This window comes from Echinops telfairi, unplaced genomic scaffold (genome assembly GCF_000313985.2).
Source record: "Echinops telfairi isolate 266 unplaced genomic scaffold, ASM31398v2 ScPeMD7_12;HRSCAF=54, whole genome shotgun sequence".
NCBI lineage: Eukaryota > Metazoa > Chordata > Mammalia > Afrosoricida > Tenrecidae > Echinops > Echinops telfairi.
In genome coordinates, this window is record NW_022103909.1 from 2,759,475 (window position 1) to 2,770,868 (window position 11,394).

The following is an 11,394-nucleotide window of genomic DNA, read 5'->3' on the forward strand; positions in this document are numbered from 1 at the left end:
AAACACCACATTTTTGTTTATTTCTTTTGGTGGGGGGGAGGGCGTGGGGAGATATCCTAAAGAGACTAAGTATATTACGGAAAGAACTTGTCTTTCTCCGCAGTCATCCACTGGTTCCGGAGACGTGCTCGAGTACATTTTGTCTGGAATAAACTGGATCCAGGCAGATTTATTAAGTATTTGTATACAGAGTAGCTGTGAGTCAGAATCGGAGGCTTTTGAAGTTCTTTCTCCCTGAATCATGGGTGCTCAATACTCGATCGCCATCTACTAGTTGATCGCAAATATAATGTGGGTAGATGGCACGGCGTTACAAAAAATAGACGTAAGCCTATCATCAATGCCGTCACTTAATTGATGTACAGCGCAGCCAATCAGGCGCAATCTTAGGTGTCAAGCGCATGCGCAAACAACTAAGCTAAGCGCAGCAAAACTGACAGGCTAAGTTATCGCCAAGTTTTCAACCTTTTTTTTAATCTCTTAAACGTAAGAAAGAGGATTAAAATGAGTGGGGAGCTGGACCAAGTAAGAAGACAAAAACGTATCACTTTCATACGGAATGGGAGATTCTGACACTACAAGCCGACATTCAGCTAAAGTCCACACAGTTCTGGAACTTTACAGAGGGAAAGTGCCCAAACATGAGAACATGTGCTACCTCCTGGACTGCATTATTCGGCTCTACTTGTTTATGGAGTCAGCCTTTTCCCACATAACGATCGTTAAGTCCAAGTCCCGTTCCACCACGACTGATGATCACTTGGAAGTGTGCTCGAGGCTGGCTGTCAGCAGCTAATGTCCGGACTGCATCCTTGGCTCATTCCATTCAGTGCAAGTCATCAGCGTAAACTCAGGTCATGACAAAATATGTACATAGTTAATTGTGTTGTGTTGTGCAATATGGACTCGTGTGGTAATGCAAGGTACATAAACATATTGTACATATAAAGAATTCTCAATGCATTTGTGAATAAACATAATAAATAAAAAATAAATTGTGTTTTGCATTTTTGTAGTTGGTAGATCATTTTGACTTGATCATTTTTTAAGTAGCTTGCATTTTGAAAAAGTGTGAGCACCCCTGCCCTGATATTCCACGTGAATTCTCACGTTCATTTTCTTAAAGCAGCAATGGTGTTTCAGACCATCTGCCAGCGGTCATACAGTGGTGCACTGGCTCAGAGCGTGGAGTAGTCGGCAGCCAGTTTGGACGCACGTGAAAAAAGTAACTGTGTCCTAGCCATGCCCCAGGCAAGTTATTCTGTCTCCGTGCCTCCGTTTGCTCAACTTTAAGATGAACTGCTAGATGTGAAGCGCTTGGAACATGGTCATGTATCCCTCCTGGGGGTAGGCGTTCTAACAGTTTCATATCCACTGTTTGTCCACGTCAGTAGCACACATATTTTCTGGATCACTCATGGTTCTGATTGTTGGCAGAGTAAATACTCTGTCATCTTTATGTGGTGCGATTTATTTAGTCGACTATGAATAGTTAGACATTCTTAAACCCACCACACTAAAAGAAACAGCTTTTGGCTAAATCCAGCATTAACTTCATGGGGTTATTGCTTACAACTGCTTTCTCTTTTTGCTCCCTAGTTGAATAAAAGGCATTTTCCAGGTGTGAGGGAGAGGAGTGGTTATGAGTTCAGCTATGATCCTCAGAGTGGACAGTTCAAAAGCCCACAGCAGCTCCTCAGGAGAAAGGCGGGGCTTTCTACTCCCGTTAGCGGTTACCATCTCAGACACTCACAGGGGCAGTTCTACTACCCTATCGGGTCGCCATGCATCAGAATCGACCGGTGGCAGTGAGGCGCGAGGGAAGAACACTGCATGGTCACTGAGCTTTCTGGAGGTTTGGGCCAGTCCAAGCCACGTTCGAATGGACAGACTCCACACCCCGTAGGCAGTCATCCACAATATTATCTCCCCACATACAAGTCCCACATAGACAGCTGCTCACTAACCTGGGTACCGGGCCTAACTTTAACTCTGGTCAAGCTTGGAAGTGGAACAGAGAATAGAGCTAGGTGGACACCTGTGGAATGAAACTCGAGGATCGCAGTGGAATCCCAGGGCTTGAGGGAAGCCCACTTCGTGGAGGGGAGGGGCAGGAAGTTACAGTACGCTGACTTTTCACTTCTAATATGCCCACCGTTAAGTCCCACCAGTGCATGCATTCTCAAAAGCATTATGTGTATCAGATGTCAGTAGGGGGCGTTAGATGCAGGGTGGCTAAGTCTCCTAAGAGATTCCAAAAGATCGCCGACTCCTCCCCACGGCTGACGAGGGTAGGCTGGCTGTCCTACCCCTTGGCCACAGGGCTTGTAGCCTCTGACTCAGCCACTGAGACACACACACAGAGGGGCTCAGCAGACTCGCCCCCAGAAGGCACCCTGGCGAACCCCCCACTAGAAACCGGTGGTTAAATGCACCGCTGCCAGCTTTCCTGGGTGTCGTGGCCGTGATGCCAACAATACATCACTTAAGATGTGTGAGGATTAACTTCGCTGTTCAAACGGTCCTCCGAGGCCTCCTTACAACGCCCTTTCCTCCCCTCCTTTCTTTCAAACGCGTGGAAAGCCAAATTGGAGAAAAAGGCTGCGTGATGCAGTGCCTTCTATCCAGCCACTTATCTGTGTGGCTGCAGGGTGGGCCCCGTGAGCCCCTAAGAACTGGATGGCAACACAAGGGGAGACAGCACGAAAACACATGCCAGGAGGGCTCCTGTGAACCTGAGAGTGAGGGACCAACGTGCCCTCCTGGGTCAGAACGAGGGAAGGGAAGGCCAGGCCACAAAGACAAGCTCTTCCCTCAGCCTTGGCAACAGAAAACACTCGCTGGTCAAAGACACCCATGGAGGGGCCCGGCGGCTGCGACGCCCCACCGGAGCTGAGTACCTTGGCGTTCAACAGCATGAAGAGGACGTGGTCCGGAGTTGCCTGGGCTCGCCACTGCAGAATCTCCGCCAGAAACTGGTGCTGCAGTCAGAGAGCAGGGGAAAGAATCCATCAGGCTCAGCAGCTTTGGAGGAGCGGTCCACCGATTCGGTGGTTCGAACACCGCCAGGGCTGACCAGCTTACCTTCCTCACCAAGTCGTTCTCTTCAATCTGCCCAAGATCCCTGCCTGCGGCCTGCGCAATGCGCTTCCCGGCGACCAGGTTGCCCACCAGCACAGAGGCCGGGCCCACACCTGTAAGGAGAGGCAGCCGTCAGCTCTCTGCAGACGACAACGCAGGCTGCACTTCAACAAAGCATGTCCGAGTCACCCCACACGGGTTCACACATCCATGCACCACCACCGCCCGCACCCCCTTAGAGGTGCCGGGAATTTCAGAGCCGGCGAGACAAAGGTTTCTAGCTGAGAGAAGCGGCCTGTGGTCACTTGAGTGAATAAATAATAGTGTCAGAGAGCGTGACGTGCAGAAGACCAGGAATTTGGGTGGGTTGGGAGGGTCTCCCTGGGAGCACAATGCTTCGCTGCCCAACTGGTGGCCTGACCCGTTCTGAACAATGAAATGTTAGGAGCAGAGACACCAACAGAAGCTTTAAATATGCTTGTGTAGTTTGGCTCCGCCACGGGCTTCTACCATCTGCCTTGAGGAAAACAGGGCCCAGGTAGCTGCTGGTTCCACGCTGACACACGTGAACCAGCTTGGACCCCATCCTGCTGCCTGGAGCCCAGCCCAGCTCAGCTGCTCCCGGGCAAGAGCGGCAGACCCACAGTCTCGGGAGGGAAGGAAGGGATGCTCTTCTGAGCCACCATGTCCATTATTTGTTACAGAGGATTTCTATAGCAATTACTCACCCACCAACCTCAAGGCAGAGAAGGGGGAAGCTGGGACCACAATGACTGAGGAGCCACAAACCCAGCCTGGGACTCCAGCCTCTGGGTTTCTTTCACGGGAGATAGAAAGAAGCTTGTCTCCTGTTTCAGCTGCAGTTGATAGTTTTCAGAGACACAGCTGAAGTCAGTCCTACTGCACACAGCTCCACTCTCTGCACACAGCTCTAAAAAGCACCACAGTGCAATGTGTGCCACTGCGTGGCCGTCACCCTTAATCCAATGTCCCTTTCCTCCTTACTCATTTCCACTCTTCTGAAATCCTCATCTCTCTGCTGCCCCATGTCAACTCTACCTCCCGTCTATGCTGCGAGTTCCCTTCTCTGATGCGTCCTGTTACAGCATTCGCAGACAATCACAACAGAAAACAACGTCCAAAGCATGCCTGTATCCGCGCAGCCGGCAGGTGCTGTCTTACGGGGGTTAGGGGTAATCCCTTTACAGAGGTGTCATCATTTAATACAATTGGTTGCGTTGGCGAGTCAAGCACTCTTTCTTCTTACCATCTGAGTTTTGTTGGGCAGATTCTAGAATGCTACTTAAACCACAATTTTACCACAAGGCAAATGAAGGCAGAACTTTGTGTAATAGGATTTGTGTGTTTTATATGTCTGTCATGTGCTTAAGTAGGTAATGTGTTACTTTCATACATTTCTTGATTGTACACCACAGGCTTTCTGGTTTGGTTGGCTTTTTGAAAGACAGGTGATCCTAAGCGCTTATTTCTACTGGCAGAATCTGATAACTCTCATATACTACTCTTAAGCTCAATGCGTAGTAATACTCAGATAACGCAAGCCAATGAGTTGACCTAACATCTGGATCAGTGTTCCCCAGAGTGGGTGATATCGCCTCCTGGGGGTGAGCACTGGAATGCTAGGGGCGGGTGGGTGTCGTATGGGGAACTGCAAAAGCAGATACCTACACTTTATCCTCGGTTAGGGGCTAGAGTGGAAGTTTTACTTGCCAAAGGGCTGCTGGGTAACTTTTTTCTTTCTCTGAAAAGGGGTGTATGGGTTAAATAACTCTGAAGACCTAGGGTCTAGGGAAACAACTCCGAGATGATCTTCAGCCACCCAGAGCACTGCAGTAAGTACTACAGAGCAAAGAGAGAGGCTTTCTTTTACATTTTATTATTGTACATTATTGGTTACCCTTCAGCCAAAGCCGTCTTAGAAGAATATGATGAAATGCTACATTTGTCCCCTGCTGATATTCCCAACGTGTTTGGAGGCTAAGATATACTGGGAGGATGAGTGAGTGAGTGAGTGTGTGTGTGTGTGTGTGTGTGCGCGCGCCTTGGACTTTGGCTTCCATGTGTTTTCAGGAATATACAAAACCGCAGAGCCACTCGTGATACTTAGCTTTGCAATGCAAAGGAAAAAGCATCATTAAAGCCTAATGACTCCATGTTGGAGCTAATGCCTAAATAACATGACTGATCATGAGTGAATTATTCCTACTTCCTATCAGTGAAGCCTTTCACCTAGGCCTGCCCAGAAATTAGGCAAAAACATGAAGTTGACCATTGTTTTTCCTTCTTTTCCACCTGACAGCTCATACACTCTTAGTTGCATTTGACTTGCAGGGATATGGCAAGTTAAGTAGGCTGTTTGTTGTGTGCTTATGACCAGAATGCCTTTAAACTGCATGTGGCTTCCAGAACCATGGACCCAAATGAGGCCCCTAGAGCCGAAGAGAAAGAAGGGGGGCGGCTACAGCAAAAGACTCCCCCAAACATCCCAGTGGCTCAGAGTGTGGATCTCTGGGTGACAATTAGCATCTGTCTTGCTCTGCCATTAACTAAGTTTCTGTGGGCACAATATTTAACTTTCCTAAATTTTCCTTTCTGCTCTTGGGATACAAACCATCTATGTAAAGAGGAGCCCTTAAGTACTGGTCTGTTGACCACAAGGTTAGGGTTCAAACCCACCAGCCACTCTGGGAGAAAGCTGAGACTCTGCTTCCATGAAGTCTTGGAAGAAGTTCAGCCAGAGTGATCCTTAGAGGCAGGGATGGGGAGACTTCGTCTTATATACTTTGGACATTGCAGTAGTTACACACATTCACATCAACTTGAAGATATAGAAGTACAGGGGCCAAGTCTAGCCAGTCAATCACATCACGGACTAACAGTGCCTCCTTGTAGGCGTGACCTTCCCAAAAGGAGGGACCTGGGAACCCTCCCCCCCCTTTCTGCCTTCACTTTCCTGCTGATGAGCCCTGGGGATGTGTCCACTGCCATTGGACCCACAAGACTTTGCACCCACTGGCTGGCGATGCTCCTGCATTCTGAATCACTGCATGTGGCTTTGTGAGTCTGAAGAGGGACCTATGGACTAGTATCAGACTTATGTACTTGAATTGGACTGGGATGTTTTATTGCTGCATAATTACTTCTTGATTTAAAGCTCTCTCTTACACATAATGAGTGTCACTGGATTTGTTTTTCTAATCAATCCGGTCAAACACAAACATGTTGTCAGGAGGGAGTAGTCCCGGAGAAGGGCAGGGAAAGAGAGGGGTGGGCACAGTGGCTGCCTCCATGGGCTCCAGCACCAGAACCATGGTGCGCATTTGGCGGGACGGGGCAGGGCTTCCTCCTGCCGCATACAGAGTCGCTATGGGTTGGAACCGACTCGATGGCACCGAACCACCACCACCTCGGTGAAGGACACACTTCGGAGACGCCAACGAGGGTGGCCGTGAGCTGGAACCGACTTGATGGTAGTGGGTATCTAAAGTGCTTGGCCAAAAATGAGGAGCTGCTATCAAGGGCTCAAGTAGAAAGCAAATGTTCTGAGAATGATGATGGCAACAATGGACAAATGTGCTTGACACAATGGATGGATGGATTGTGATAAGAGTTGTACGAGCCCCCAATAAAATGATTTAAAAATAATAATAAAGTGCTTGGCCAGTGTTTGATGAGCACTCAATACACTCTAGCGATTCTTCATGTGGTGACCAGAACCTTCCTTCACAGACTTGTTTCATTCTAGTTGGTCTTGACCCTGTAATTTAACTCCGAGGAGCCCTCGTGGTGCAGTGGGGTAAGCATTGGACTAGTAATCTCGAAGTTGATGATTCAAACCCACCCCAGCTACTCCCTGGGAGAAAGAGAGTCTGTCTGTTCCCAATAAGAACTGCAGTTTTAGAAATCCCAAGGAGAGTTCCAGTCTGTCTCTTAGGCCTGCTATGAGGCAGAATCAACTTGGCAGCACGGCAGTGGGCTTGGTTTGAGGTAGAGCAAACAGGGGGACAGGAAGGCGTGCTCCCAAAGATGAGAAGTCATCAGGAGGAGGCCCCAGTCTTCCCCTGCTCTCACTCCACCGCACTGATGTGGACTCCCAGTCAGCCCACGGGGCAGAGTGGAGATGCCTCTCTGGGTTTCTGACACTCAGCTTCATCTTTCTCCTGTAGAGCACACGGCTGGTAGTTCTGAACCTTGGACCTTGCAGTCAACAGCCCAACTTGGAACCCAGGACGCCTTGAAGGAGGCAGGCGTGCGCCCAAGACCTGGTCTCAATCCTGCATTTGGTCAGCTGCTGCTATTTTTTGGCAAGTCCAAGTCCTAGGAAAATAAGGACCCAAGAGAAGGCAGTTTCTTATCACTGCAAGGCCATGCCACGTGCTGGAAGCCAGCCTCTTACCTGGTTGCTTTTGCCGGGGTTTCGGCAAGTTCGTCACGCAGGTGTGTGGGCACATGAGGATATTGCAAGGGTGCAGAGACCCCTCCAGGAAGAGCTGCTTTGTCTGAGAGATATGAATCCCCCCGAGGGGCGTTTTGGGCAACGTATTGGCAGGCACCAGAGCAAGACAATATACCCCGACTTGATGAATGCTGTCAATTGCCTAGAAAAACATAAGGGGAAGCAGTCAGCTCGGAGAGTCCCTGCACGTTTGACAACTGCCATTCTCCTCTCGGCGTTCCTTCTGCCATCCATTCCAGGCGCAGTCTGCTGGGCTATGATCGCGCACATGCACACGCACGCATGCCTGCACGCACAGAGCTCATGTGGCAAGGGGTTGTGGGAGTGGCTGCTGCCCCAAGTGAAGCGTGCAGGCAAGGCCCTTTTGCCTTCTGTAAAACTGGGCAAGAGGTTTGGGCGTGCACACTTTCACCGCAATTTTTTTTTAATTAAAAAGAAGTAAGGTTTCATAACTAAAGATACCGAATCCTTCCTTGCTGCTGTGGCTGAGATCAGTGGGAAGGCAGGGGGAAACACAGTGCAAACAGAGAGGGAGACAATGATTGGTCCCTCCCAGTGATGATGTGAAAAGTCTACAAATCGGTTTTGGTTCTTTTCATCATTTTGCTGTCCAAAATAGCTCAATTAAACAGACAGAGTATGAGGGGGCTTTAAAAACTTCCTGGAAAAATTCCATTATCTTTCCATCCCATTTCCCCAGGGGCTTTTGGAAGCCTTCCCTTATATTTTTATAAAGAATGTAACTGGCGCTCTCCCATTGGGTCCCTGCCTAAGTGGCGGCACCATACATCTCCTCTGCAAACCACCCGGGAGGCCCACTCACACAGACCACCGGAAGCCATGAGCTACGCTCAGCGCCGTGCCCGCTGCTCCGGCCATGGCACTGGAAGCTTACACAGAGCACCTGTGTTTGTGCCTAGGCCTGCGTATGTGCCAGTTCCCCTTGTTACTGTGTTTGCACAACTTAATTAAATATTGTATCAACTGGCAGACTATGCGGATAAGAGAGAGAGAGTTACGCTTGGGCAAGACGTGCTGAAGCAGGATTTCTGAACAACGCAGAAGCAGAAGAGCCACACTGCTAAATGGGATGGACAAACAAAATGTAACGGTAAGGATTATGCATTCAACTCCCTGTTTAACTACCTGCGTTCTCGTTCCAATTTAGGGGAAATGAAACCGGAATCGAAGATGACATGCTTGGATGCATTGGGGGAAAAAGTAGACTTGGAACTAAAAATCTGTTTACATACAGAAAAAGGCTTTACATACGCTGAATGGACAATTTTATGTGTAATGTTAACATTTTGTCTTTGAGGAATTTTCTTTCTTTCTTGTAATTCTCTGTTTCAGCCACTGTTTAAATGAACGGACCCACTCTTAACACCAGTTACAAACAATGAAGAGGGTGCCACTGGATTACCCATGAGTCTCATTGAGAAGGAGACAGAACCACAGGGGAACTGATTAGTAGTCCTAAGAGACATTGATAAGGAACAGTAAAAAAGGCAAAGATAAGAAGTTCGAAAATTGTATTCGCTAGTCTACCCTACCAGAAGCCCTGACAACAGTGGGTTTCACACTGGGCTGCTAACTGCGAGGTCAGCATTCAAAACTGCCAGCTGCTCCATGGGAGGAGGAGGAGGCTCTCACCCCCGTAAAGAGTCAGTCTCAGACACCGCAGGGCCAGTTCTGCCCTGTCTGTAGGCTACTGTGAGTCAGCGTGGACTCCAGGGCAGTGGGTTCAGTGTTTGGTTGTGAGCACGAGGACAGGAACCCCGGCGACACAGTGGGTTATGCACTGGGACGCTACTGCAAGGTCTGCAGACCAGCAGCTGCTCCACGGGAGAAAGAGGAGGCTGTCTGACCTTGTGAAGAGGGACCGTCTTGGAAGCCCTCAGGAGCAGTTCTGCCCTATCCTACAGGGTTGCTGTGAGTCAGAACCAATTCGCTGTCAGCGCATTGGTTGGTTGGTTCTCAGCCCAGAGACGACTGGGAAATGAAAAGCCCCAGTTTCCAAGTGTCTGGTATTTAAGAGTAAGAGAAACTGAGCAAAGGTATTATATGTAGCCGAAACTCCTTGCTGAGACCACAATAGCTGCTTAAATTCTCTCTCTCTCTCTCTTAATTACCTTTCCTTAGAAGGTGCTGAGTCAGGTTCTTGGTTTACATGATACAGAGACCTGGAATTAAACCAGCTCTGGGCTCTAACCTAGAGGAATCATATGGTATTCTTCACTTCCCTACGATGAATCCGGCTGAGACATTACAGAGACTGGGACAGTGATGATAAGCATCTGATCAGTAGGCTGGTGCTGCATTTAATGGAGTTGTTTTCTATGGAAAAACTGTAACAAATTATCTCGGGGAATTTCAAAAAACTCTGTTTTTCCTGCAGTGTGTGTGTGTGTGTGTGTGTGTGTGTGTGTGTAATTCACGTTAGATCCTACCTTGATGCCCCACTGTCTGTCCTGAATGAAACAAAGCGGTTGTTGAGTATGAAAGCTGCTGGAAGACAGCCTGCAGCTCTTTCCGAGAGCACCCATGCTTCCGTCTTCTACTCCGGGTAGCCCACACCAGCACAGCTGTTCCGCCTCCGGGTGGGAAGAAGTGCCAACATGACCCAAGCCTACCCCTCATCGTGCCATGTGCTTGCACCATTTCTACACCGGCGTGACTGACTGGAAGTTCGGATACTCCAAGTCTGAGTGGCTCAAGCTGAAATGCTGCAGGCCTTGGGAACACCTCCAGGACCCGAGAAGCTGCGCTGGCTGGGGCGCCTCAGGCCTCTCTTGGACCCGCCATCTATCCAACAGCTCTTTACGGAGTCCACTGAGGCCACCTGCTACGCTGCGTTCCCAGACTCCGGGGATGGCGCAGTGCACCACAAAGAGAAGTCTTGGTCCCCCCGGGGCTTAACTTAAAGCAAACGTAGCGACCAGTGAGTAACGATAAACCTACCCGGTGAGAAGTGCCAAGTGGAAAAATACAGACTGACTATTACTCCCTCCCTGCCATCGAGTCAATACTGATTCACGGCAGGCTACAGGGCAGGGTAGAACAGCCCGTCACTCTTCACGGGAGCAGCCCCGGGCTGGTGGTCTCACACTGCCAACCTTGGGTCTGCAGCCCACCTCGCCACCTCTATGCTGCCACGGTTCTGCAGAGAGCAGCAGGGATGCTGCTTCAAACAGACAGGGCCTCTCGCGCTAATCTTCCTGGAGATTATACTTGTGGTTATTTTTGTGATATTACTTGTAATCACCACCATCCTTTATTGGATGCAAAATTACATACTTTAAATAATTATTTCATTCCTCCAACTATTCTGTAGGATAAAATGATTTTATCTTCACTTAAAAACAAAACCAAAAGACCCAGTCGCTGCCCGGCACAGTCATGAGAACTCTGTTTGCCAGCGAAGACACACACACACACACACACACACACACACACACGAGGTTTTCCCTTTTCAAGGTTGCGGCCTGCTGGAAGCTGGTTCCCTGGGCTTTTCTTTGGATTTGCCTCTGGCTAGAAGCCTAGGTGATGTAGCAGTCACAGACCGGGCTGCGGTCTCCATGGTCCGCAGTTCAAAACCACCAGCAGCTCTTTGGGAGAAAGACACGTCTGCTCTCGTGAAGAGCTATAGTCCTGGACACAGGGGCAGGTCTACCCTGTCCTATAGGGTCACTAGGACTCGATGGCAGTGGCTTTTTGGTGGGGCCTGAACGCCCCCCCCCCCCAATCATTTCAACTAGCAGTTAAGCACTTAACCAGTTGTGCTCTCCCAAAGAACCTCCCATTGCCGCTTGACAAGGGGGAGAGCAGCTCAGGGA

At 49.4% G+C, this 11,394-nt stretch overlaps 1 protein-coding gene across 1 annotated transcript in view; it reads right to left on the reverse strand.

Moving 5' to 3' along the window:
* Positions 1-11,394, reverse strand: part of DIP2B (disco interacting protein 2 homolog B) — a 129,188-nt gene that overhangs the window by 27,794 nt on the left and 90,000 nt on the right. The window contains exons 23-25 of the mRNA XM_045287226.1: positions 7,499-7,700; positions 3,085-3,194; positions 2,901-2,981 (exon numbers count right to left, since the gene is read on the reverse strand). Of these exons, the coding sequence (XP_045143161.1) occupies positions 2,901-2,981; positions 3,085-3,194; positions 7,499-7,700 (393 nt within the window). The remainder of the gene's footprint in view (positions 1-2,900; positions 2,982-3,084; positions 3,195-7,498; positions 7,701-11,394) is intronic.